The 23,822-nt window shown below is 38.8% G+C and overlaps 1 protein-coding gene across 1 annotated transcript in view; it reads right to left on the bottom strand.

The window, feature by feature from the left end:
* Window positions 1-23,822, bottom strand: part of carmil2 (capping protein regulator and myosin 1 linker 2) — a 97,721-nt gene that overhangs the window by 53,258 nt on the left and 20,641 nt on the right. Inside the window, exons 4-9 of the mRNA XM_052028337.1 lie at window positions 18,204-18,263; window positions 10,431-10,552; window positions 7,811-7,908; window positions 5,530-5,600; window positions 2,985-3,058; window positions 2,144-2,219 (exon numbers count right to left, since the gene is read on the bottom strand). Of these exons, the coding sequence (XP_051884297.1) occupies window positions 2,144-2,219; window positions 2,985-3,058; window positions 5,530-5,600; window positions 7,811-7,908; window positions 10,431-10,552; window positions 18,204-18,263 (501 nt within the window). The remainder of the gene's footprint in view (window positions 1-2,143; window positions 2,220-2,984; window positions 3,059-5,529; window positions 5,601-7,810; window positions 7,909-10,430; window positions 10,553-18,203; window positions 18,264-23,822) is intronic.

The raw sequence follows: 23,822 nt of genomic DNA, 5'->3' as shown, positions 1-23,822 counted from the left end.
CATTTAGCCAGACATCTGAATTACATTGAAAAACAACAGCAGAGTTTAGACAGCTAAACATGAAGAAAGACAACCCGAGAGGAATTAAATTCTGTTCATTGATCTATTTTCAGCTTCAGTTGAGATAAGCCTATTTATCATGTCAAATTAAAAGCTTTTTTTTAAATGATCAGAAGACTGCTGGACACACAAACTGACAGGAAAATCAAATCTCAAGGTCAAATTACTTTTCTTACTCAACAATTCGAGTAACTTTTAATTTTTTTAATTCCAATGGCTATTTAGTATTCCTGACTATATTAAGGAGTGTGGATTTTTCATACACTTTCTTATACCCCTGGGAAATACCAGCTGCAATTAATTTTTTCTCCATATCCTTCAAGCAGTTTCCCTTCACAATACACCAGACAAAGTAAAAGTTCCAGTTTCAGGAGCTTTAATAACCAGAAATTATTTCCTCATTTGGACAGTGTTGTCAAACCTCTTAAATTGCAGTTTCGCTGCTCAGAGGTGCAATGGTATTAGATCCACGATAAAGCAAAAGGTATAGGAAATAAAATCTGCGATATTAAGTATATTTTAGCCCTGTGAGTTTGGCTCAGGAGGTTTGTAAAACAAAAATATATTTATTACTATGGTGTGGTAAAGGTACAAGCAAAGGAACTACCATTGATTTTCTGCCAAATAAATTTGCTACCAAACTGGAGTTGTTGACAAATCACAGCACATTATAAATTCGTTTACAACAAACTCTGAGATGAGACAATGAAACTTCCAGTTATTGACAACTGTCCAAAGTTATGTGTTGTCCCAACTCTGCTACGCTTATCAAGTCACATCTCAAATTACTCTCCAGTCAAATTACTTTTCGTAAAAATAAATCCAATTTGCATCTAAATGAATCAATACTACCAGCTTTCAACTTATTCTGGGCTCACCCACACTTCCAGTTTACCCTGCTGTACAATTGCAAGTATAGTTTCCAATAATCACCTTTGAGACACAAACCCATTTCAAAAATCACCACAATGGATGGTCAGTCAGTTCCATTTGTCAGTGTCTAATTAACACCAAACCTGTAATTTATTTATGATTGACTATGTTAATTGTTAACCAACTTGCAGTACAATCTTAAAAAAAAGCTGGGAATAAAATTTTGTTGAAGTAATACAATTTATGTCCAATTTATACAAGATTTACCACTTTTGTACTCTTACCAATTACCATCTAACATCCTCTGTTATATTGTTTACTGTATAATTACCAGGCCAGACGTGGCAAAGCTCTGCACATGCTCAAAACTCAAATCCAAGTACAATGGTCTTTAATAGTTGGAGCACTATTCAGCCATATGTGCAAATTGAGCATCACATAGGTAACTTAGACCGTCACCAATAAGCAGTCCTTCATTTGAATCAATCATCATCAACATTGACTTATCATGATCACCCAGTCAGGCTGAGAATTAAATTCCAATCCACTTAAGAAGACTTCCACCATTTCCCAAGATTTCTAGAGCCACAATTCACTAAATAATACTTCAGTTATACTAACACACTTTCCCAAGCAGAAACATTGCTTGGATGAATGGAAATTTTGATAAAGAGTGGGAATTTTTGCAGTACCTTTTTCACAGATACAAATCTGCAAGAATGTTTGTTGGAAGTGGGAACAATAAAAGTTTTGGGAATTTCTCTGTTTTCTTTGTTTTTTGTTCACATGATGTTTATGCTATATTCCTTTGGGCTAATTGGCAGAAGTATAATTTCTCTGTGAAATTAGATAGTGGAGCCACAGAGTATACTAGGCCAGCAAGAACATCAGGTTGCTAGAAGGAGTTTCCCTTCCCCCACCCTTTACTCTTATGCTGATAGTAAATTTTTGTGAAGTTTATGAATAATCACTATATATAGCATTGTTTCAACCAATTATCTGATTATTTCCTTTACTGCAATCAAAAATTGGGTTGCACAAAGGAATAATTTGGAAAACAGTCATTTAGCTGGTTAATTTGGATTTAAACCTGCTTATTAAGATGTAGGCATTATTATAAGGCCTTTTAGATTCTCTGGCAATGCTACCCAGAGTATCTGTCAGACCAAGTCTTTGCATAATATATCTAAGTTGTTCCAGATGGACTTACCAGTCGCAAATCCTTTGAGAAAAGTTTTGTAAACCATTGGTTGAATGCTAAGGCTGCCACACTCAACGCTACATCTCTGTTAGAATGAGCACATTTAAATAGCTGATTAAGACAGTAAATATAGTGCAGGACATTTTGCAAAGTCTAATGGATTCACTCACTTCAAAAGATGTTTCAACAGAAATCACTTCCCACAGCAACCACCTGCAACCTCCAGAAACCCCCCTGCCTGCTCTCCACATCTTCGCGCCCCCCCACCCCCCCCCCCATTCCCTTTCGAGGACTTGGATAATGTTACCTTAGGGTGGCAAGTAGCAGGTAACATTCACACCACACAATTGTTAGTTAACAGCCAACACAAATAAGAGGAATTGCAACCATGATTCACTGTCTAGACACACAAATAAAGAACAGTATTGAAGTTTTGCCAGCATCAGTGGAACTAACATTAACAGAAGTACCTTCAGAAGAAAATCAATGAGATTCAAATAACTGCCAGTTAAAGAAAATACATTTTTGTACGTTTCATATTGACCAGTATCCCCATATACGATAGTTACATTTTCTTCCAACATTTAGCCAACTACTTCATCTCTTTCCCCAATTATAGATTATGCATTTCTCGGATAACACAGGACCTTGCTCAGTATGCAGCTGAAGTCAATGGAACAGAATATTACTGGTTCATGTATCAAGAGGCTGATACAACAACATCTGCTTTGTATTGACCCCAAAGTAAAATTCCTACTCTTTTATTGATTTGGCCCAGGGTGCACCTTGTTGGAGAAACTTAGTTTTAGTTCAACTAAATGATCTGAAAGGAGGACTTGGCTTATTTCACCTTGTATCCAAGTGGCTGAAGTCTAGAAGGTTAAACTCCTTGGTGTTCTGGCTATGGTAGATGGTATCTACATCCTGGGAAGAGAAAACAAGAGTCTCGTTGAAAGACTACATTTGAAGTGCATCACAAAATGCTGCACCACGGAAAGCAGACTATTTACATATATCACTACAAGAGAGCTTGTTTTCTCAAGGTCATGCAGTGGATACTTAGGCCTGAGAGACTAACTTGGAAACTTTAGGTGTTATTAGTCCTTATGCCAATTGTGACAAAGTTCCTAACACCCATTATTAACAGAGCCATTCAGATAAAATTTCTGATCAGGGATAGTCAACAAGCAATTTTAAAGGGCAAGTCACAAGTATAATTTTTTTGAAGAGGTAAATAAGGGAGCTCTTCTGAGTGTTACTTCTCTGGACTTCAGGAAGGGACCTGGCAAATTTTCACTTTAGAGGCTACATAGAGAGAAAGCACAGAGGAATTGGCTTGCACAGAGAACTGCTTAATATGTATGGTATACAGGGAAAAGGATAACTAGTATTTCTTCAAATGAGGCAGGATGTGATTCGTGATGCCCCCCTCACAGCCGCCCCCCCCACCCCTCCTCCCACCCATGAAGTTCTGATGAGGATAGCAGTCTTCATTATATTTATAAACGATTCTGATGATGGAATAGAGAATAAAACATCTAAATTTCTTAATGGTATTACATTTGGTGATACATTAAATAATGTAAATAGGAGCAGAATATTACAGAGGCATTGCTAAATAAGATGATTGACTAAAACCATTGCTTAGCCAGGAGTAAAGAGTAAGCAGGACTTGTTCTTAGAAAGTACAATGAAAAAGAAAGGCTAATGGTTTGTTGGGATATTCAAGTCAAGAAGAAACAAAGACAAGGATAAAGATTTGCAGCAGTATGAGGTGAGAGGGGGTGAAGTTAGGTAATATTATAGAGGTAGAAAATGATATTCTTAGTAATGGTTGCAGAAAAAAGGTCTGATATTTGGGGTCAAGTATGACACAAAGGTTGCAACAATCCAGTTCACTTTCAGAGAGTTACCATGGAGAGAAATCTCAATGGCAGATAGGGAACAGAGCTGATGAAGGTGACCAAAAGGGAGAAAGTTGATTAAGTGTTTTGCAAATATAATTTGGAGGAAATACTAACTCATCCAACATTGAATAACAGCAGTCTGACCAAAGTGGAGGAATCAATAGAAGTGCCATTGACATTCAAAAGCACAGCATCAGTTCCACTTGTACACTGGTAGTCCTTAGTGTACAGGTGGAACTGATGATGCGTCTTTGATCTTCAATGGCAACATGTGGAGCAGTAACTGGAGTGGACCAAAGACAGATCCTTGGTGAATGACCCTGAAGTAAGTAGTGTGCATCTAGGAAATGAAGCCTTTTCTGGTGATTCTCTAGATCAATACAAGTGGAATCAGGGAGGTGTTCTCCCAGCCAGCCAGGCAATAATACAGGGGCACTGAAAGAGGACGATGTGGACAAACATAGAAAACGTTTGGCGACATGAGGATAGATACACATTACTTTTGTCACAGTCAGATATGATGTCATCAGTGACTGATCAGAAAATAGTAGTTGTTTTCTTTAAAACAGTGGAGGAAATATTAATTAAGAACCTAGATAATGCAGATAGGAAGGTCAATAACCAACAATTATTTCAAAGTAATTGTTAGAAATATTAGTGGGGAGTGGAGGAGTTTCTGTTTTCATTCAGAGATTGATGAGGATATGGAACTGACTGCCTGAAGTGGTGGTAAACTCACAAGGGATTTAAAAAATACTTGGAAGTACACTTGAAATTACATAACCTAAAAACATTGTGGACCAAGTGCATTTAGGGTAGTTAGCTCTTTTTCTGGAGAGTATCGACCTAATTGTCTTCTTCTGTGTCATAAATTTCTATGATTTTATCATCACTGTTCCTCAGAATTGTTTCCAATAATTTTTGCCCACTGCTAAATTTATGCTGAAAGGCTAACATTTACTTGGTCTCTTTCTCCCTTTTAATTCAAATGTTACAGTGTTAGCTGTCCTCCCATTCTATGGCTACTGTTGTGTCAGAATGGTTAGAAAAATGGTCCAAACCTACACTATTTACCCCCTCACCTGTCAGCATTCCAAGATAATTCCAGTTAATTTCAGGAAAGAAATAATTTCTGCACCTTCTGAATGGGGCAACTTTAATATTTTTAATCAAATATCCTCCAACATTTAGCCACCTTTCTTATTACGGACTGTGGACTACAAGGTCTTACCCAGGGCTTGTGTGTAGCAGGCGACATGATCTCAAACAATTTTTGTTTGAGATTTGCCCAGTTTGTTTGTTGATTTGCCCAGTTTCTGTCGCTATAAATGCCATAGGGAAGTCACATGTTACCATTGGTGATGCATTGTTTCCACATGCAATCATTTTCATTTATATAATCATTTTCCACCACATGACCATTTCATGTTTTATATTAAGTAACTGCAGCTATTCATTTTGGAAACACTGTATTCAATGTAGACATACCCACTGGATCTCTTCTTTGAAGAGAAACCCATTGTAATCACACAATGCAGCATACATCTCCGAGTAGCCACCTGAAAATAAATTAGAATTAAGAGACTTGCAGGCCAGTATGTGATGTGTCACATGAACGTGCTGGTTTAAATTAAGAGTAATTCATGTTTTTGTGCCCAAAAGTATATTTATTCATTAACTATGCAGTAATACAATTAGGACATATTATCCTCATTGACTGTACCAAGCAATTCACTATACAAAATGTCAAAGTCACTAATACTTCATCCCTGAACATTTCATCCGTGAAACTTTGGAAGATCGTTACATAGCCCAAACCCAACGTGATCCTTCCCCACACAGCTTTTGCAATGGTAGCACCAAGATTTAGCGCGTCCCTCAGCACTACTCCTGCATCTTGAAATGCGCCTGTCAGCAGAGATCAGTCGCTAACAGCTCTTTGCCTTGGAAGACCGACATAATCTTCTGGCAGTAGTCCATGTTTTTTACAAATTGTGTCTCTCTGAAACAGCCTGTTGAGCACAGAGTCCTGTGCTATGCAGCTGTTCAGGATGAACCTTGGCAAAGACCTTCTTGACAGACACATTTCATAAAGGAATTGAATGAACATGTCATCTGCACCTCAGTCACCCTGAAAACAGTGGCAATGGGATTGAGACTCTGGCAACGTATGAAGGATCTGACGGGGAGGGTCCTTTTCACCACAAGCCAAGTGAAGTCTCAATGCTTGTTTGAGAGTTATGGTAATGAGGCAACAGAGACATAGAGTCAGAGTCATACAGCATAAAAACAGGTCCTTCGGCCCATCATAGCCATGCTGATCAAGTACCCGTCTACAGTAATCCCATTTGCTAGCACTTGGTCTGTCACCTTTTGTGCCTTCACCACCCACTCAGATAGTACATTCTATATTCCACCCACCTGGGTGAAAATGTTCTTCCTCAGATCCCCTCTAAACCTCATACTTCTCACTCTAAACCTATTCCCCCTTAATTTTGGCCACCTCTGCTATGGGAAAAATTTCCTGCTATTTATGCTCCTCATAACTTTATATATCACTTCCAGGTCCCAGCCTATCCAGTCCTTCCTTGTAATTGAGATACACTATCCCAGACAACATCCTGGTGAATCGCTCTGCACCCTCTGTCCAGTGCAATCACACGCTTCCTACAATATGCTGATCAGTTGTGGCCTAACAAATGTTTGATAAAGTTGTACCATAATCTCTACGCTCCTACATTCTATCCTTGACTAATAAAGGCAAATATCCAACACGCTGCCTCCACCGCCTTATCTACTTGTGCTGCCACTTTAAGGGATTCTCGGACTTGTATACCAAAGTTCCCCGTTCCTCAATACTCATGAGTGTCCTACCAATCAGAGTATATGTCCTACCTTTACTCACCCTCCCAAACCACATCACTTTGTACTTTTCTGGATTAAATTCCATTGGCCAATGCTCTGGCCTTATTATCAACTGATCAATATTATCCTGCAGTCACAAGTTGCAGATGCTCAATCTGCAGACTGACAGTGGGTCCAAGCAGATGATGGTGACATCATCCATGTGCATGTGCCTCTTTCTCCAAACTGTTCATCTGGAGAATCCTCACAACAGGTCAATTAGTATCTGTGATCAGAATCAGGTTCATTATAATTGACCTATATGTCAAAGATGCTGCCTGACTGTTCCCAGCATTTTCTGTTTCTATTTCATATTTTCAGCAATTGCAGTTTTTAAAAGAATTGTCATCCTCATGGCGGTCACTGGGGGCAAAGTTACGATGCTGAATGGAAGCAGGCTCTACCTCCTCACACTCGTGTGTGGCACCTGCTAATCTCAGCAGGGTTGGCAGGAGCAATACCCAGCAGACGCAAGGTACAGAGGGAAATGTAGGCTAACAGAAGTTTCTCTCCAGAACGAAAGGCTGGAGCCTACAAGCATATTAATAAGCCTAAAAGTGAAAACTCTGCAGATGGGATCAACTTTTGCCATCATAATGACTTACAGTATCCTAACTTTGGACAATTGGAGGCAAACAAGGCTATGACTGGCCAGTGTAGAAAAGGAACAAATCTAATGCAATTAGGTCTCATCTAGTGTGCTAAAAGAACTCGTTGCTTGGTACCATTAGATTATGAAAGCATTTTGGAGGTGTAATTAACACAAAATGCAAATTTTCAAACTCGTCAAATAGGTCAAATAAACTAGGCCAACAGAAGGAATATCAGAGCTGTTGGCTCTACAATGGGGTGAACCATTACATACCACATGGTCCTGGATTAGAGCCAGTCTCTTCCTCCACTGCCAAAGTGATTTTTTTGATTCTCTCTTGTAACTCAGGTGAATTCTTCTTGAGCAACTTCCTACAAAAGTGAATTAAAAATGAAGGGATTCCTAGTCACGATCTACATTAAAAGGACCATCTCACAGCTTTTAATTTAATCTTCAGTCTATGTTATCCATCAATCACTATAAAAGGTGATTATAATGTCATAATTTGTTAAGGGGTTCAGATGTTCCATGACACTGAGAGAACAAATTAAACCTTTGGACTACAGACCTTTAATTAATTAATGTCGTCTGTTGAGATCATACAGTTGGATCCACTCCTATTTAGTCAGAGTCATATGAGGATGTTATTAAATTCAAGACCAGAGAAAGTTTACAAATTATTTTTAACTGGGACAATCTGTTGTTTGGGAGAATGGGGTGATTGCAAGGGTAGAATTTGATAGAGGACTCAGTGTTTTGTGATTATACTATAGGCCTCTCAATAGCCACCAGGAGATAGAGGAACAGATTGGTAGACAGATTATGGAAAGATTTAAAAGCAACACTGTTGTCATAGTGGGTGACTTTATGACTGGGACTTCTTTAGTGCAAGAGGCTCAGATGGGGCAGAACTACTTGAGTGCATCCAAAAGGGTTTCTTGAAACAGTATGTGAATAATCCAACAAGAGCAGGGACCATACTGGACCTTGTTTTAGGAAATGAGCCTGGCCAGGTGACTGGCCTTTCAGTGGGAGTGCAGTTTGGGAACAGTGATCACAACTCCTTGTTTTAAGAAAGCTATGAATAAGGATGTGTCTGGACCTTGCGGTAAAGTACTAAATTGGGGGAGAGCAAATTACAAAATTATTAGACAGGAACTCAGGGGGAGTTATTTGGGAGCAGCTGTTATCAGTCAAGTCCACATCTGATATATGGGAATTGTTTAAAGACCAGCTGATCAGACCTCAGGACCTGGATGTTCCAGTGAGGTGCAAGGACAAAGATGGCAAGGTTAGGGAACCTTGGATGACAAGGGAGGTTGTGAATTTAGTCAAAAAGAAAAAGGAAGCATATATAATGGTGGGCCGAAGGGCCTGTTTTGTGCTGTATGGTTCTATATAAGGTTTAGGAAGCTAAAATCAGACAGAGTCCTTGAGGAATATAAAGAAAGCAGGAAAAAAATTCAAGCAGGGGATTAGGAGGGCCAAAAGGTGAGGGGGAAAAGTTTAGGGAAATGCAAGGGGGCAAGTTTTTTTTTCAACTACACAATGAGTGGTAGGTGCCTGGAACAGACTGCCAGGTGTAGTGCAGTTTAAGAAGCTTTCGGATAGGCTCATGAATATGCAGGAAATGGAGGGATCATATGCAGGCAGAAGAGATTTAGTTTAGTTTGGCATCATGCTTGGCACAGACAACATGGGCCGAAGGGCCTGTTCTTGTGCTGTACTGTTCTATGTTCTAGTATCCAAATCAATTTTTTCAACAATTCTACTGATATGAATGAGGCTCTTATTGGAGGCATAGAGCAAAAATGCTATTAGTTGCAATTACAGCAAGTCTAAATTCACTGATTTGTCCCCTTGCATGTGCTTTGGTACCCATTACAACAAGAGCAAGAGTGTGCCTAATAGACTCACAGATAAGATAATTCAGTTTTTAAAAAATTTTGATATATAACATAAGACTGATTAAATTTTAATTTAATTTGAATTCTTTATTTTCTGTATCTTCGCAATACAAAGGTTTGTTTCTTTGCTGATAGCATCAGAAAAAACAATCTTTATGGATCAATTAAAATGACATAACTGGTGCTCCTCCTCTTCTTTAATACATACATAAACAACAGGTTGAGCGGAAACATTGGACAATATTAATAGGTTAAAGTAAAAATAACAACCAGTGTTCTAACAAGGACAGAAGTAATGAGCTGCCCAAAATAGTTAGATGTTTCTGAGGAGGCAGAGAAAGGTTCTAGCTGAGGGAACAAGCAAAGTAAACACAAAAAAAAAAATCAGTGTATACCATGCAAACTTAGTTAATGTTCACATCAGTGGACTCTTCTGGAAGGGTACAGTATGGTTAAAAACATAATCATTTCCAATATATATAGTGGTCTGATAAAGAATTGCAAAACCAAATTTGTGGGAATTTCAAGAGAGGTTGATGACCTCCATAAAACAAAACCATAAGTCTCTAGGGTCACCTGTTGGCAAACTAGGCTCCTGAAAAGTTGCAGGACAAGGTTGAAAATGACTGTGCATCGGAGGAGTATTGTGGAGAGGTTGGCTTAATGCTAGGTGGAATCAAGGGCACAAGGCACCTCATAAAATTAGTTACAGACAGTAATCATACTCGTGGCACACACAAGCAGTTTAATATCACCACCCACTCTACAACCAGAAGATGGGGTGACAGATTATCTCACCAATTGTCCCTTTACCTCCTAAATTAACTGACAGGTTTTCCTGCAGCAATACCGTCTTCGTTAACTTTAACACTGCTGCTTCAGTTAGGGACCTTCAACACTGACTGTTTTTGACCAGCAATCATGTTCAAGTTGTCAAGGTCATGAAACAAAGACAAAATAAAAGCATGGATCAGCTGCCTATTCACCTGGGTGACGAGTCTGGAAATATTTTTTTGAGCGATGCTGTGACATGGGTAACCACCTGTTCCAGATCTTCAAAGGACATGAGTTTCAGAGTGTATGAAGTTTTCTCAGTTTCTATGACAACCTGCAAAAACAAAGGGCAGTTCACTTAATTTCACTTTAATTTCTAATCAGTTCACCAGTTCTCTTTTTGTTATTAAGGGAACTTCACTCTGGATTTCAAAGCATAACACACAAGGGCACTGCTGGAATAGATGACATTTGTACTTGAAGGAGTTGCACTGTTTACATTTATGTAGAGATCAGCCTCAGGATGTATCAGTGCTCAGATGGCAAATTCTGAACAGTAAAATCTAAAATGCCATCTTAACTTTGCCTAAATAATAGTCTGTAGTTTCTCCTCTTTTCCTGATGGCACTGGATTAGAAATTCCTCAGCCTTTAAAATAAACATGCTTATAGAGTGCTGCACAGGGGACCCAGTCTCAGTTTTTTTTCATTACATTCATTCTACAAGGTTTCATTCACATAGTCAAGAGGTTCTATGTGCTTAAGATTTTTATATTATTGAGTATGTAACTAATAAAGAAGAATTTGTGGATGTGAAATGAAAAGGAATCTTTCAATAAAATTTTTTAATAATGAAAAAAAATTCTGACAGCACTGGACAGACCAGATACAGGAAGGTCATTTCCAAAGGGTGGGGAATCCAGAATGGAACGAGGAGTCCCAGCCTCAGGATATGGGAATATGACACTGAGATGTGGGGAAAATCTCTTCACCCAGAGGTAGAAAATTTTTGGAACTCTACCACAGAAGGTAGTAGAAGCCAAGTCACTGAATCTATTCAAGAAACAGGTGGATATCTTTCTTATGGTCAAAGGGATCAAGGAACACGGGGAGTAGGCAGGAATAGGTTACTGATCAGCCACGATTGCCTTGAATGGAGGAACAGGCCTGAATGTACCTGTTTTATCCTGTTGGGAGAAATGACTGAGAATGACTCCTATTTTCCATGTTTCGATGTTAAAATACATAGAACCTTTATTTCTCTATTTATGCTCATTATCTAATCAATACTGATCAGTTGCCAAACTGAACCTATGCTATTTAGCATCAAAGTTGCAGCTGTGAGCTGATCATTCATTTACAGCACTAAGTTACTCTGAACCTCTGTTGTATGGTGCAAACAATTTTTAGTTGGCAGATAGCAGGCACCCCAGCTTCAGTGATGGTGACCTCAATATTCTAGTGAATGAGGTGTAGAGCAGAAGGGAAGTGTTTAACACCAGGGATGCCAGGAAACCCATCTCATCCCATGCTGAAGAATAACAGCAAAGGGAGGCAGTGCCAAAGAGGAACTATCAGAAGTGAATCCCTTCGGGCCTGGTTTCAGTACAGGCAACCCCTGCATTATGGCCGTTCGGGTTACGGAAAATCATCCTTACTGAATTCACAAATCACCGCCCAAAAAATTGAGATATGGAATAAAATTAAATTTTCTCACACAAAATAATTTTTTTCAAAATGGCGGGGGGGAGTCTTTCTCCAACATTTTGCTTTGTGCCTGGATTAATTTTTTTTATTGGTACAGTCGTATCACTAACATTGTCATTTTTAACCCATCAGAACTAATTGCTTTGGCCAATTCCTTACTGGCACATTGTACTAGCCCACAGCAGCTTACTTTCACCTTTGCTTTGAGCGGTGCACATGGTTGGCATTTCTATTCCAGCTGGCACAGATCCATCCATGGTACAGCAGCTGAAGACAGGGATTTCAGATTCCCTGGGCAGTACAGTCATGGGCCACCCAAGGACTGTATCCAACAGGGAAAGACCAGTCCACTCTCAAAGCTCTGCTTGCTGGCATCACAGCACTGGAATTGTCCATTGGCACAGTTTTTGAGATGGTAACTTCCAGCAGATTACAAGGTCATCAGATGGTCTCAAAGAGTGCTGGGGTTCTTGGCATGAGTCTGTCATCTTCCCGCAGGATGACAACATTAGACCTCTCATTACCGGCACTCCATCAGTGGCCTTGCAGTTAGCCTACAGTTAAAAGGCCAACTGTCAATCACGCAAGACACTGCAGTACTCAGCACATCCAAAGAAGACCTCCTTTTTCTGCCACGTGCCTCCTCCACTTGATGCTGCAGATCATCAGGTAAGGGGTGTGCCCTTATGACAACAAGGTTTTAGACTATACAGCTGACAATGAAGAAATGCAAGACTGAGTAGAACTGCAAAACGCCAATTGTTCCAAGCATGGGGATCACATCTTGTAGATTCTGATGTCACTCTCCACTGGAATCCAAGCCCTGTGATTCTGTTTATGCCAAAACCATGGATTAGCCTTTCCACCAACTGGCCTTGTTACCGCATCGTGGCTTAAATATTCATTGCACTGTGCATTGTTTGAGGATGACAGAGTCATTCAATCTTCCCCAGAGATATGTCACTGACCACAAAGATCGTCATTTCACTTCAGAAGAGATGCACGTTCAGGGAATGATTGCTACATCAATTCATGTTCAGCTCCAGGTTCACATTAGCAGCCTGCAGAATCCACATTAGTGCAGGCTGTTGCTTCCTGTGCCTTTGAAAAACCTTTGATAATTCTGTCTCCTGCTCTTAACTAAAGATGGAATAGATAAAGTGCTGCCTTCTTAATTAGAAAGTAACAATTCTGTCAGTGCAGAAGTGAGCTGCAAGCTGTGAAATACAGTGTAGATTAAACAGCAGCACCTGCAAAGGTCTGCAGGTTAAGTTCAGGCTGACAATGACCTTCATCTCTACAGGCATTACAGTCTAGTCAAACTTCCTGCAGTTTCCCAACACAGCTGCTTCTGAAAACATCAAGCCTTCAAATATATTGTTCCTCAGAGAGCTGAAGGTAGGAGCGTGGTCCTTGTATATGCTTGGAGGATAGGATGTCTGGGCAAAAGCCCTTCTCTTACTTCTCCTTTAAGGTTATCTGACAAGTCTGCTTTACCTTTGAGCCCTCTCCTTTTGCTACTGGGATGTTGTACATCAAGCAGTTGTGTCAATGGAACACCCATGATAAAGAAGTATTAATTGAAAAATATCACTGTACTCACCAACAGTTTGGAAACCAGTTGTTGTTACACTGGACGCTCAGCAAGCACCTGAGATCATCTGCATCTGATTCTCCAATAAAGTTTTATTTGGTGATTGCCCCTTTAGATAACATAGGCACTGGGCATCGGAACACTGTTAAAACCCTATATTGTATGAGTGGCCCACATAGTTTCCTAATTAGAAATGTGATAGAATTTCAGTGTGAAGGTACAAAAGGAGCATAACATATGACTTGCGTCAGTGTATGCGCTGTGTTGTGTGTGCAAGCATATCACGGACAAGGAAGTGCTGTTAAAGGTTTTAAATGATTTGCATCACTGTTTTGCTGGGTTTGCCCAATGTGCTCACTAAAATGGAGGCTTTCAATCATGTAGAACTTGAAAAGCATAAGCAATGCAACAGAGTTTCTGGCTACTGACTTCTTGCAGCTATATTAAACAGCTATTCAGTGAACAAGCTATCCAGCATACAACACACACCTTGATTAGTGGCACTTTGGTCACACTAGTAGATTAGAACTGTGATTTCAGACCCATTGAGAAAAATAGACTGGAATATACCCTCAAAACATAATTATATTTAATAATCTGCAGCTGCAAGCTAATTTTTTAAAAAAAACCTATTTAGAGCAGAGATTGCTATCACTCTATTAACATTTCTTGCTTGCACTCAAAATGTTTCAAATTAAGTTGCTGCCTGTGATGCCTCAGATAATAGTGGCAGCAAACTGGAAGATCCATGCATAATTGTCAATCTGCACCAAGTTCACCAATCTCATCTACATGGGGATGGGAATGCTATAATTGGTCTTGATGCTCTTCGGCCAGAAGAGGGTCAGAAGACCACCACCATGAATGGTATGAATGACAAAAAAGTAGAATACTTGGCTGTGGTATTACGATGAGGATGCTTGGTGTCAAACCTGACATTTGTAATGAACGGTGGCCGAATCATCAACTGCATATCGAAGCAGGAATCAACACCTTCAGAACATACAGTAACCTGGTGAAACAAACCTTTAAAACATCTGCAACACCTTAAATACTATTTTGTAGAATAAGTAAACAAAAAGGTGCATCATGTGCCAAAGAGATAGACTAGTTGATTTTTATTACTCCTTGTGAATAATGGAAGATCACAGGTTGCATATCAGGAAATGCATTTCCAGCGAACAAAGGAAATTCTCTTTAAAAGAACAACCTTTTTAAAATACTATTCACTCCCTTGCCAGGAATATTATGTAACATTTTTTAAAAAATAATAAATTTGGGTGAAAGTTTTTGGAGAACAAATTGTGCTTGTGCTGCAAAGTCAAGGACAGTGCATCGAAAGATGAGGGAGAGAGAACTTTTAAGTAAAATCAGTGGTTATTCAAAGCAGTGTGATGCATTTATTTTCCATTACACAAGAGTGATAAGATCTTTTGACCTGAGCAAATTACTTCCTGCCATGTTTCAGATGGAGACCAGCATGCATACGTTGGCATTTTACTGGTTTTGTTGGAATATAAATCACGTGGCTCAGAGAATGACTTCTTTGATTTCTGCTTTTACAATTCTTTTTGTCCCCTGTAAATCTAAAGTTCAAACACAGAATGGCAGAGTTCTTTAACAGGTTTGTCTTCTGTATGCAGTGACACGATTTTGGCAATTTAAAAATTGCAGTGCTTCTCCCCTCCCTGAGAGTGATGATCTTTCAGTTGCCTATAGTACAGAGTCTACTGAGAACTTCTGATACCTCCTCAAAACAGCTTTTATTTGTGAACTTTCAAAGCGCAGCATGCTATTTCTATCATTGCCTGCCCCAGCACTGCACGATACAACAGAGGGCTGTGGATGACACAACTCCATTATTAAAACACAGATGCTGAGGTCACTCAGGGTCAATTAGGATGAACTCTCTCAGCACAGATCAAATCTAAACCTGGTATTTCTCCAGTGTGTAAAACACAACTGCTCACTCAGGATTGCTGGGACAATCTTAAGTGCCCCGAGCACCATTCAAGACAAAACACAATTAATTATGCACTTACTGAGATTGATCCTGTGACCAGATTCTGTTTTGCTTAAATGACATACTGTGCATTATTGTCATCATAATTACATTTTGAACAGGTAGTGTATTTCAGTGTTACATATTTAATTGAATTTTGCACTTGTTAATACGTACATTGCCTCACACTTTTTCATGAAGATGGTCATGCTACAAATAAAGAATATGCCATAGTAAATGTTTTGATTTAATATTTATCACATCATATAGTAGGTCCAGGATGCTTTTCCTAAAACTTCTATGACTGTCATATTGTTGTAACATTATAGAATCAAAAGAATTGTACAACACACCAGAGTGATGGCCTTTGGAGTCTACAGTGGCTTATTTGAAGAACAATCCATTTAATTCTACTCCATTGTTTACCCCAAATTCCTGCAAGTTTCTTTTTATCCCCCCCTGAACATTTGTTACTTCCCTTTTAAAGGCTACATTTGAATTTGCATCCACATTCCTGTCAGAAAGCACATTACAAGTACTAACCACACTGTATTAATCCATGTTTTTCCATGTTGCCTCTGGGTCTTTCACAAATCACATATTTGTGCTTTCTTATTAATCATATAATACATTGAATAAACACATAAACAATCTACACGTTGTAATTTTTTTCCCACCCAGCTCATAAATTCCCCACAGGTAAATAAGATCTTTTCACTTTACTCCTGCTTTGGTGCATTTTTAAAATTTGGTTTTGTTGTCCTTGTAACTTTGCCATTCATTGATCCCTGAGATTTTTTTAATGGGGGCAAAAAAACTTAGGATGTTGCAATTTATTCACAACTTACGTTTTATGAATAAAAGAGCGGAAAAACAAGTATGATGGCAAAATGCTAAAATAAGAGAGAATACGGAATTAAGGTAAGGGGATGGGAATTCATGGTAAAGGAGATAAATACGTTATTCAAGTCTTTATATTTTATCAAAAAACACTGTATATTTTGCGACGACTAGGATTGTTCTAAATTCTGTCACTGTTTATATTGACTTTCAGCTGAAGGAACAGGAGAACTACTGAAACTGGTCTCAATATCTTTGGGGTCAGGAGAAGCTGTCAAAGGGTTCAGTTAGAGATCCTTATCAAACAATTGCTTACGGAAACCAATGGACATGGATATCAAATGGGAATACAATAATTTTATCTGATAAACCCCGAGACTAAGTAACTGGCTGACGATGCCAAAATTATTGCCAGGTTAAGAGGAGACAGGAGAACCAGCCACATGTTATTTTACTAAAAATGTCATATATATTATCAAAATTAATTTAAAATCATAATTTCCTACATCCATAATTTTCCTCAAGGCAGATAAAAGTCCTTTAAACTCTGAGATCAATGACAGTCTTTGCCATCAGTATGCCAAATACATGTTTATGGGTCTCCTCATGCAGAAGCTAATTTACCTAGAGTCAGTTATGCATCTGCTTTTTCCAATCCCTACAATGACAAATTCTGAGAAAGTCAGAATATTGTCCTAATGAGATAAAATCACACACAAAACTAAGCTCCATTAATCTGCATAAAACCTAATTCCAATGGGAGATTTCCATTTACTTTCTAAATTTCAGGAATGTAAAAAATGCATGCAGTAGCTGAGCAAACATTTCTATGTCTTTCTTGATACACTGTAGAAAAACAGTGATTATTAACTCTTCGAGATTCTGCAAAGTCATGATTTTTGGCTTTTTTTTAAATCAAGTTTACATTACAGCACAATATATAACATAATCACAAAGTATGACAGTAAACTAGGTGGTAGAGAGCCTTACAAGGCCATTGCCAATTGCAATATTGAGTACAAAGGTTGGTGAATGGAGCAATACATTAGTATTTAAAAGTAAACATGGATTCTTAACTTGGAGCTTTTAGACTGCTGCACCTTTATCCTTAAAGACCTTACACTTTCAGATGAAGTCCATTTGCATTTTTATGTTAAATTTATTTTGATAAATCAATGAAGGCCCTTCTTATGCAATTATTCCCTATAGTAACAAGCGCATTTTCTTCCTTTATTAGTAACAATTTGAACCATCTATATCTACACTACGTGGAAGCAGACAGTGTTGCAAAAAGCTTGAGGTTGATGCATTTAAGGTTGATATGAGGAAGTGCAGCAAGAAAGGATTGCAGCAGTTTCTTGCAGCTCCGAGCATGATCTTATAGCAATACATTCTAAATGCTCAATCCAATTCCAGAAGGTCATTGTATTTAACCTGCTGTGTATTCTGTATTTCATTTTAATGAGAGAATATCTTTGATAAATTCAAATTAAAGCAACAAAAGGCGTTCTCTATCTTGAATAATAATATAGTGAAAAACAAATTGCAGGCACATTTAGCCAAAACATCCAACACCTTTTCACGTTTTACAATTCATATGAAAGATATGATTAAAAATGTGATAGCAAGTTGATCATGCAGAGGTCATTTGCGAGTTTTCACAAGATTTTATCTTTTTAGGACCGAACAAATCTAAAGGATTATGATAACATATCTGTGTTTTTGACATATTATCTTATGTAACCAAATTACTGTAGGAAATGTTCTGTTTTACTAACACTCCTGTGGTAGTAAGAGGTTACTAATAGGGGACTTACTTAGAAGCAATAATTGATATGCTTACCTGATTGTGATCAGCAGCATCAATTGCATTGATCTCCAAGTAACTGAAAGAACTTTCCACCTGAGAACAAAGGCAGATGCATGAATTGTTAGGACTGAGAGGGGGGCTGCAACAGAAATATGAACGCTGATCCATGAAAACCACAAGCAATAACTCATCAGCGGAAAGCAGGAATTCTAACAGTTAATTCTGGAGCTGGTTGAGTACTTATCAAATCAGGTGTTTACCCTGACGATTTCAGCCAACAGTAGTGTTTCATACACATAACTGTCATTTACATGTGCGTAAGATTACTAAACTAATTAAAGGCAAACTCATAGGATAAGAAAAATTGCCTTACAATGTTGTATTTGTATTTAATACACACACCTAGTAGGGAACATATAAAAGATTACCAGATTTCCTCAAAACAGAAATTACAGCCACTTATCTCAGAATTTTAGCTTAATTACAAGGAAAGCATGGGGTCAATTTGAACCATGGGTTACTTTTGAATGGGCAATGGGGAGAGCAAAGGGTCCACAATCATTGTTCTAGGTGTTTAGCATTTTAATGATTGAATTTCATTTATACTTCATTGATGAGCTTGCCCATGATTTTCTAGCAATTGTAGAGTGAATTTCTAGCAACCCCAAAAGGAATTTACAATTAAGTGCATCTGTGTTCCTGCAGGAAGATTTCTGGACAATAATATGGCATAGGTAAAATGAAAGTTTTATCTGTCTGAGTTGCAATTGCAATACTGTTTGTTTTATTGTAATGTTAAGTTTTAGTATCTGTTAATTGGATGCATGATTCAATTTTAAAATAGTGCACATTGAAAATTTGAAAGGAGATTGATCCCTCTTTTAGAAGTAGGCTTGAATATAAAATCAGAAATTTAATAAGGGAGCTGAATTAAAGATGCAGTATTGAATATTAGTTCTTAGTGCCTGGCAGATTGCAAAGTCAATTATTTGCCTTAGAAAACCCAAAAGATTTTGTTTTGGAACTGGAATTCTGAAGCACGTGAAGAGTTTCTGTTAAACATGCAGAATCAAAGCCATCCTTTCCATTAAAGATTTTTGTGGTAATGGTAATTTTGAGTAATAACAGAAAAATAGCTGAGAAACTCAAAGTACAGAAGATGTAACAATTTCATTAGGTGGTCCTAAAAGATATAGTTAGGAAATAAATTGGATTATTACTTAAAATTTTGATCTAATGTGAAGTCAATGCCTGAAAACTTCTGTTTCTCTCTTTCTGCTTTCTGACCTTCCACATATTTTCAGCAATTTTAACTAACTGAAGAAATTGATAGATCAACTGAATTCTGTTTACATGATGGTGTATTTCAGGATTTTGGAACAATTATGTAATGCAGAGATATCCTAATTATCAGTGAGAGAAATTATTTGTATTTGAAGTAGTTTAATAAATTATTTTCATTTGAAGTAGTTCAAGAAATCTAAATTACTGAGTTCGAAATTGTAACGTCTCTATTTCCAATCACTAACATTTTAAGTGTTTAAGCACTAATGTACGTACTTTGCTCTTCATTAATTTATGAACTCTTAACCCTGAAGATTTAAGAATCTAGATGAAAAACACTATGATGCTGGAGGAACTCAGCAGGCCAGACAGCATCTGTGGAGAAAAGCAGGCAGTCAACGTTTTGGGTCAGGACCCTTCTTCAGGACTGAAGATAGGAAAAGGGGAAGCCCAATATATAGGACGGAAAAGCAGAGCAGTGATAGGTGGACAAAAGAGTGGAGGTGGGGTGGGCACAAGGTGGTGATAGGTAGATGCAGGTAAGAGATAGTGATAGGCAGGTGCAGGGGAGGAGGAGAGAGTAGATCCACCAGGGAATGGGTCAAAGGTGAGGAGGAAAAAGAGTAGAAAAAGAGGCTAGGAAAGGGAAAAAAAAGAAGCATGGTTGGGGGAAGAGGGTGGTGGGGGCTGTTGGCTGGGTTTACTTAAAGTTGGAGAATTCAATGTTCATGTCGTTAGGCTGCAAGGTTCCAAGATGGAAAATGAGGTGCTGTTCCTCCAGTTTGCGCTTGGACTTCTCCAGGCAGTGGAAGAAGCCAAGGACTGACATATCTGCAATGGAGTGGGAGGGGGAGTTGAAGTGAAGTGACTGGCAATGGGAAGATGCAGATTGCGCTTATGGACAGAGCCAGGTGTTCTGCAAAACGGTCACCTAGTCTGTGTTTGGTCTTGCCAATGCAGAGGAAGCCACACCTGGAGCACCGAATGCAGTAGATGATATTAAGGGAGCTGCAGGTAAATCTCTGTTTCACCTGAAAGGACTGTCTGGGTCCCTGGATGGAGGTTATGTAGGGGCAGGTGTTGCACCTGTGGCGGGGGCAGTGGAAAGTCCCCAGGGTGGGAGTGGGATAGGTGGAGAGGGGGGAGTGAACTAGGGAGTCTTGGAGAGAGTGGTCCCTGGAAAAGGCAGAAAGGGGTGGGGAGGGAAAGATATGCTTGGTGATGGGGTCCTGTTGGAGATGGCAGAAGTGGTGAAGAATGATGTGTTGGATACGTAGGCTGGTGGGATGAAATCTGAGGACAAGGGGGACCCTATCCCTGTTGGGTCTGGGAGGGATCGGGGTGACAGCGGAGGTGCGGGAAATGGCAGAGATGCAGGTGGAGCTCTCTCGACCACAGTAGAATCTTATATGTCAAGAAAAATGTAGGGCATCTAGTCATAAAGAAAAACTAAAATAGGGAAGAACATATGGCTTCTTAGACCAAACAGAAGTACAAATGGAGCAGGCACAAAACATGTCACACTCCGCTCAGGCAGACAATGTTAATGCAGCAGCATCATCTTCTGGACATATGTCCAGTGCAGCAAGCACTTCCATAGCTTGACCTGGACAATATGGCTGAGAATGATAGCTCTGAGCTTCTTTTTTTTTACAACATTAGGTCTGGCTACAAGGCAGCCCCAACTCTAATAATCCAAATATTTCTTTCCCCCAACCTTATTCTCCTCTGTACATGAATTTCCTCAGTCACAACTGTGTCAATTCTCCTTCTCACGACAGGCACACATTCACCCTGTGCTGTCTGATGGCACCATTAGATTGCCAGGATAATGGGCACAGATCTGCCTAATGCTGCTGGTAGCTATTCATGAATGAACATTGATGAAGTGGCAGTCTTTCTTGTTCATGAAGTTTGATGGCTCATTCCTACATGGGGACTATTATTCACAGCTATAAATTGGAGGAGGCATCTTTGGCGGCAATGCCTCAGAGCCCTTTCCACCTGAGTATGGCATCGATGAGGAATTATTAAAGGTCTCTGTCCCTGACAGAGGGGGTGTGAGTTACTAATTTCAAGCAGGTTTGAACTGCAGACTGAATTATTCAACTTATAGCATCTGATCTAGCCCAAAAATTTCATTTTGCAAAGGATATTGAGGATTATATTTGAATACTAGACCAATACATGAAGAGCTGATCAACTATGTGATGCAGATCTTATAATAAGAGACTAACAGCATCTTTAAAGAAGCATAACCTCCTAAGGTACTGGTCTTTGAAAGAACTGGAGTAACTATGTCTACAGGGTCTATGGGAAGAGAAGGAAACAAAACAGCCAACAGCTCCTTTTACAATATAAAGACGTCACAAGGTGTCTTATAGCTATTTAAGCACAGCTAAAGAGTACTTATTGTTGTAAGATAGGCAGGTATGCTTATAAACAGTCAATATGACACTGAATTGGAGCATGATGATTTGTGGGTCACGATAATACAGTTCCCATTGGGTAAAATAAGTTAAAATCACCCCACATAAATAAAGGGAGATCAAGCTGCATCATAAAGCTATATTAGAAATACACTGTATATTCAAAACTCTATTTGGAAATAAATACAACTATTTTTAACCTTACAGATGGAATTTTGAATAAAATACCAACAGAAGAGGCCAATGCATCAGAATCAATGCATTTTCCAGTTTCCACATGGCTCATTCACTGCAGGTTACGATAGAGCATAATTTTGCAGCTGAGACTACGCTAGCTGTACAACATAGCTGCATAAAAACCAGCAGCTAATGAAACCTACCTGTAAATGTAAAGGTCTACAGTGACAAAACATTCCACGTGTACGTGCTTTCAGATCCTTTTGCATTTACTCTTTATGGTACTTAGAGGGAATAAATCTCTTTCACTTCATGATATTTAGTCCTGACAAACAGCACATTTTACTAGGAACTTTGATGTTTATTTAGTATGTATCCTCAACCTAGATTGCATTTGGTGCTGGTGTTTATATAAATAGAGCTGTGGTCTCTATGAAGCATGCCCACCTCCCTACTCCAGAGTTGTGGTTAGTCAGAGACTAATTAGTGCATGCAGCATCTGCAGGCCTTTGCACGAGGCAATATATTGTTTCAATGTTGTGTAAATTAAAAGTGAAGGATCTTTGCTCAGCTGCTGGTATTCAAAGATTAGGATTGTTCACTTACATAGAGGTGAGTTGTTTCAGTATTTCAATAATTCAGCTACAAAGAAAGATTATTTATTCTTTAGAAATGATCCTTACCTGTTAGCAGGTGGGCGCTAAGAATTCATTTCAATATATGCTCAAGCTTCTACAAAGAGTTCCTATAGATACCATTCACATATCTCAGCAAGACAGTGAACTGGACAATTACTCTCAAGCTAAACGGTACATCCCTTCAGCTTTCAAGAGTAACAGTTTTATCACTCAATGAACAGGAAAACTTCATTAAAATTTCATTTTTGCTATTCTTTTGTTTAAAACAAGATAATAAGATTGTGAAATTGATTTCATTTTGTGGTGGCTGAGAGCATCTTGTTGAAGTAAAAAACAAATTAAAAGCCGTATAAAAGCCATGGTGGGAATGGGGCTGGGCTGAGGCAGGAGATCTAGTGTTCCAGAGTCTGTATGCAGACTCTCTCAGAGAGAAAAGAAAGCTCATCATGGGGCAATTTCCTTGTTTTAGCACATGGCATAGAAGGTTTCCTGTACACACAAAGAAGCATCACACCCACAAAGGCGTTTGCTTGACTTTCAGCCTACTTAAATGCACAAATAAAAAAAAAATCAGTCTAGGTCCATTTTGGGTGTGCTAGTCTCTCCACTCAGTTTTCCAGTTAATCCTTTAGGCTTTATATACTGGAGAACCTACTCCAAATTGCAGGCAATTTTAACATCAACAAATTCATTAACAAATGTGTTCTTGGAAACTAAGTCAGTTGCCAAAATCTTTTAGGCTGCATCCATTTTAAGAGGGCTTTTTCTCCCCTTTACCTGTTTTGGTTGGGTTCCCCTGATTTCAGAAATCTGAGAACATAAAAGTTGATGAAAAGAGATGGATTAATAAAATTGTATTTATATTGCTGCTTTGGGGCCAAGAGGAGAAGGAGTGTTTCCTCTTAGACCAATATATCAACTTGCTTTCCTCCCCACTAATGAACAAATCCCACAACATTGGACTTTGCAATAACCCTTCTAATCCTGATGCCCCTCCACCAACCAGATCACAATCCTTCCCATGACAGGAGAAAGAATTTGAAACAAAAACATCCTGTTGTTGGCATGGAGGTGGTGGGCTAAATCGCCTGTTTTTGTGCTGGATGGCCCAATGACTCCATTTT

Source organism: Pristis pectinata, chromosome 13 (genome assembly GCF_009764475.1).
Source record: "Pristis pectinata isolate sPriPec2 chromosome 13, sPriPec2.1.pri, whole genome shotgun sequence".
In the NCBI taxonomy this organism is placed as follows: domain Eukaryota; kingdom Metazoa; phylum Chordata; class Chondrichthyes; order Rhinopristiformes; family Pristidae; genus Pristis; species Pristis pectinata.
The sequence above is the reverse complement of the archived record's forward strand: the minus strand, read 5'-3'. Positions and strand labels throughout refer to the sequence as shown.